Consider the following 3,751-nt stretch of genomic DNA (forward strand, 5'->3'; position numbering starts at 1 on the left):
GAGCAGCAGGATCAGCAGGCGAACGTCGCCCAGGTTGAGGTTGAGCAGCCTGGCTTGCTCCTCGCCACCTGCGCGGTGGTGAACGCGGCGAGTGCGGTGGGCGGCATACCTGAGCAGTCCACGGACGTCTTCCTCAACGAAGCTCGCGTGGTGCCGGTCGCCACCAACGACGACCGCTGGTATTTGGACACTGGCGCTAGCAACCACGTGACAGGGCGCCGTGACATGTTGTCGCAGGTGGACGATTCCGTTCGTGGCTCGGTGCGCTTCAACGACGGCTCTGTCATGCAGATCTGCGGGCGCGGCGTGGTGACGTTCTCCTGCAAGAACGGCGAACATCGCGTGCTCTCAGATGTCTACTACATCCCCCAGATGCGGACGAGCATCGTGAGCCTCGGGCAGCTCGACGAGCACGGGTGCATGTCCGTGATCGAGGACGGCGTGCTCTGCCTCTACGACAGGCGGCGCGTCCTCCTGGCACGGGTGCAGCGGACGAGCAACCGGCTTTACGCCGTGGCTCTGAACTTGGCTGCACCCGTGTGCCTCCTGGCGTGCGGTGGCGACGAGGCGTGGCGCTGGCATGGGCGCTTCGGTCATCTCCACTTCCGGGCACTGCATGATCTTGGCGTGAAGAGGATGGTGCGAGGCATGCCGGCGATCCAGCACATCGAGCAGTTCTGCGAGGGCTGCACGATCGGAAAGATGCATCGCCCTCCGTTCCTGTGCGCGTCGGCATACCACGCAGAACAGGGGCTCGAGCTCGTCCACGGTGATCTCTGCGGGCCCATCACGCCGGCCACCACGTCCGGTAACAAATACTTCCTGCTCATTGTTGACGATCACAGTAGATATATGTGGCTGGAAGTGCTCAGGAGCAAGGACGAGGCGTTCAAGTTCTTCAAAAAGATCAAAGCGGCCGCTGAGACACAAAGCAGCGCCAAACTCAAGGCGTTCTGCACTGATCGAGGCGGCCAGTTTAACTTGAACGAGTTCACCGCGTACTGCGAGGAGCTCAGCATTCTGAGGAACACGACGACCCCGTACCCTCCACAACAAAACGGAGTCGTCGAGCGCCGCAACCAGTCCGTGGTAGAGATGGTGCGCAGTCTAATGAAAAGCATGGGCGTGCCGAGCATGTTCTGGGGCGAGGCGCTGTGCACGGTGATGCACATCCTCAACCGCTCTCCGACGAGGAGTCTGCAGGGCATGACACCCTATGAGGCGTGGCGCAAGAAGAAGCCGACGGTCGACTACTTCCGCACTTTCGGCTGCGTCGCGCACGTCAAGCTCGTCGGCCCCGGTGTGACCAAGCTGGCGGACAGGTCGCGGCCGGGCATATTTCTGGGACACGAGGCATTCACCAAGGGCTATCGGGTGTACGACCCGGTCGGCAAGCGAATGTACATCACGCGCGATGTGCGCTTCGAGGAAGACCGGCGCTGGGACTGGAGATGGGACGGTGGCGACTCGGAGCGCGCCCACGAGTTCACGGTCGTGTACTCCGACGCGGGGGCGCCCACAACCACGACCTACTCCGTGTCGCCGGACCCGGCGACGCCACCTGGCGCGCCTGCAACACCAACTGCGCCAGGATCACGGCTTGCCCCAAGCACGCCGCGGACACCCATGTCTGGCGGATCCACCACGGGCACACCGGGCGCATCAAGCACGCCGGCCTCGGCGGGTTCAAGCATGTCCACACCAGCTACTCCCTATGACTCAGATGACGGGTGGGTGACGCCGCCCGCCGGCGAGGATTTCGACTCCGAGGGGGTGCCCGTCTGCTTCAAATCTACGGAGTACGTCATCGACCACGCGCCGGCATGCACTCTGGAGTACAGCGGGCTCTGTCTCTCTGCAGCAAAGGAGCCCGCGTCTGTTCAAGACGCGTTGGACGAACCCGCTTGGTGCAACGCAATGGAGACGGAGATGGAGTCGATCCGCTCCAACGACACCTGGGTCCCGGCCACGCTGCCCGCCGGCCACCGTGCCATTGGACTGAAGTGGGTTTTCAAGGTCAAGCGCAATCCGAACGGCAAAATCATAAAGCACAAAGCTCGTTTGGCCGCGAAAGGATATGCACAGCGGCAGGGAGTGGATTTTGATGAGGTCTTCGCGCATGTCGCTCGTCTGGAGACAGTGCGGCTACTGCTGGCCGTGGCGGCTCACCGGAGCTGGGGTGTGCATCACATGGATGTGCGCTCCGCGTTTCTGAATGGAGATCTCCAGGAAGAAGTGTATGTTCATCAGCCCGCAGGTTTTGTCGACAGCAACAATGCTCACTGCGTGCTCAAGCTGCAGAAGGCTCTGTATGGTCTTCGTCAGGCTCTGCGCACATGGAATGCAAAGCTGGACGCTACAATCCATGCACTTGGCTTCAAGCGCTGCCAGCTCGATCATGCGTTGTACATGCGGGAAGACAAAGACGGTTTTCTGCTGGATGGGGTGTATGTGGATGATCTGATAATCACGGGCACAGTGGCAGAAGCCATTGAACATTTAAAGAAACAGATGCAAGAACTTTTTCAGATGACTGATCTGGGTCTCCTCAGCTATTACCTGTGAATTGAGGTGAGGCAACAGGACGATGGGATCACGGTGTGCCAGTGAAGCTATGCAACAAAGATCCTGGAGGATGCAGGTATGAGTGACTGCAACTCCTGCAGCACGCCGAGGGAGAATCTTCTGAAACTGAAGAAGAACACTGGTCAGGCAGTAGTCTCAACAGAGTACCGCAGTTTGATTGGCAGCCTGAGATACCTGGTAAACACCAGGCCTGACATTTCATATGCGGTAGGGATTCTCAGCAGGTTCATGGAATCACCTGGCAAGGAACACTGGATTGCTGTGAAGCGGCTTCTGCGTTACATCAAAGGTACACTTGGCCTTGGTTGCTTTTCCAGGAAAGGAGAGAAGGACGTGCTGACAGGCTACAGTGACAGTGACCATGCTGGTGATCTCAATGATCGCAAGATCACCACTGGAGTTGTTTACTTCCTTGGATCAGGTGTGATCACTTGGACCTCGCAGAAACAGAAGATCGTGGCCCTGTCGTCATGTGAGGCAGAGTACATAGCAGGAGCAACTGCTGCCACACAGGCCGTCTGGCTGAGTAGGCTTCTTGCGAAAATGGTTGGCGAAGAGGTGCAGAAAGTGAAGCTGAAGATCGATAACAAGTCAGCCGTTGAGCTCAGTAAGAACCCAGTCCATCACGAGCGGAGCAAACACATTGATCTCAGGTATCATTATATTCGAGAGTATGTTGAGCTGGGCAGGGTAGATGTTGAGCACGTGAGAACGAGTGATCAAGTCGCGGACATTCTCACCAAGTCATTGGGCAGGACTCAGTTCAGTGAGCTACGAAACAGGCTTGGGATCACGCAGGTGCAGCAGATTAGGGGGTGATTTGTCAGATAATCAGCTGCACCAGCAAGTTCAGAGAAGTTCAGTTAGTTCAGTTAGCTGAATAAGTTTTGGTCTGTCAGCGTGTGTGTGTGCACGTACAGATGCAGTAGGTTTTCAGTTAAGTAGTTAGTGAGATTGTAGCTCGCCCGATGCAGCGCCATGGGATGGCATGGATCACGCAGGTCGTGGCGAGCATGTAGGGTTCAATCACGGCGAGCATCGTGGGATGGCGCGGTCTGTAGGCTCGTTCGTGGGCGACCATTTCTCCCTTCTTTTCAGCAGCTCGTTGGAGAGCTTGCTTAATAACAGAAACCCTGAAAAGCTGCAAAGGCAGTTTGCAGCGCAA

The 3,751-nt window shown here is 57.6% G+C and overlaps 1 protein-coding gene across 1 annotated transcript; it reads left to right on the plus strand.

Annotated features, from left to right (window-relative positions):
- Positions 1-2,643: 2,643 nt before the first annotated feature.
- LOC120976153 (secreted RxLR effector protein 161-like) lies at positions 2,644-3,405 on the plus strand. The gene has a single exon (XM_040402998.1). It carries the CDS (start codon positions 2,644-2,646, stop codon positions 3,403-3,405), a length of 762 nt encoding a protein of 253 aa, XP_040258932.1.
- The last annotated feature ends 346 nt before the right edge of the window (positions 3,406-3,751 follow it).

The sequence above is a fragment of the Aegilops tauschii genome, chromosome 3 (assembly GCF_002575655.3).
Source record: "Aegilops tauschii subsp. strangulata cultivar AL8/78 chromosome 3, Aet v6.0, whole genome shotgun sequence".
NCBI classification, from domain to species: domain Eukaryota; kingdom Viridiplantae; phylum Streptophyta; class Magnoliopsida; order Poales; family Poaceae; genus Aegilops; species Aegilops tauschii.

Excerpts from the sequence above, each read along its gene's own strand:
- LOC120976153 (XM_040402998.1), top strand. The coding sequence starts at position 2,644 with ATGAGTGACTGCAACTCCTGCAGCACGCCGAGGGAGAATCTTCTGAAA.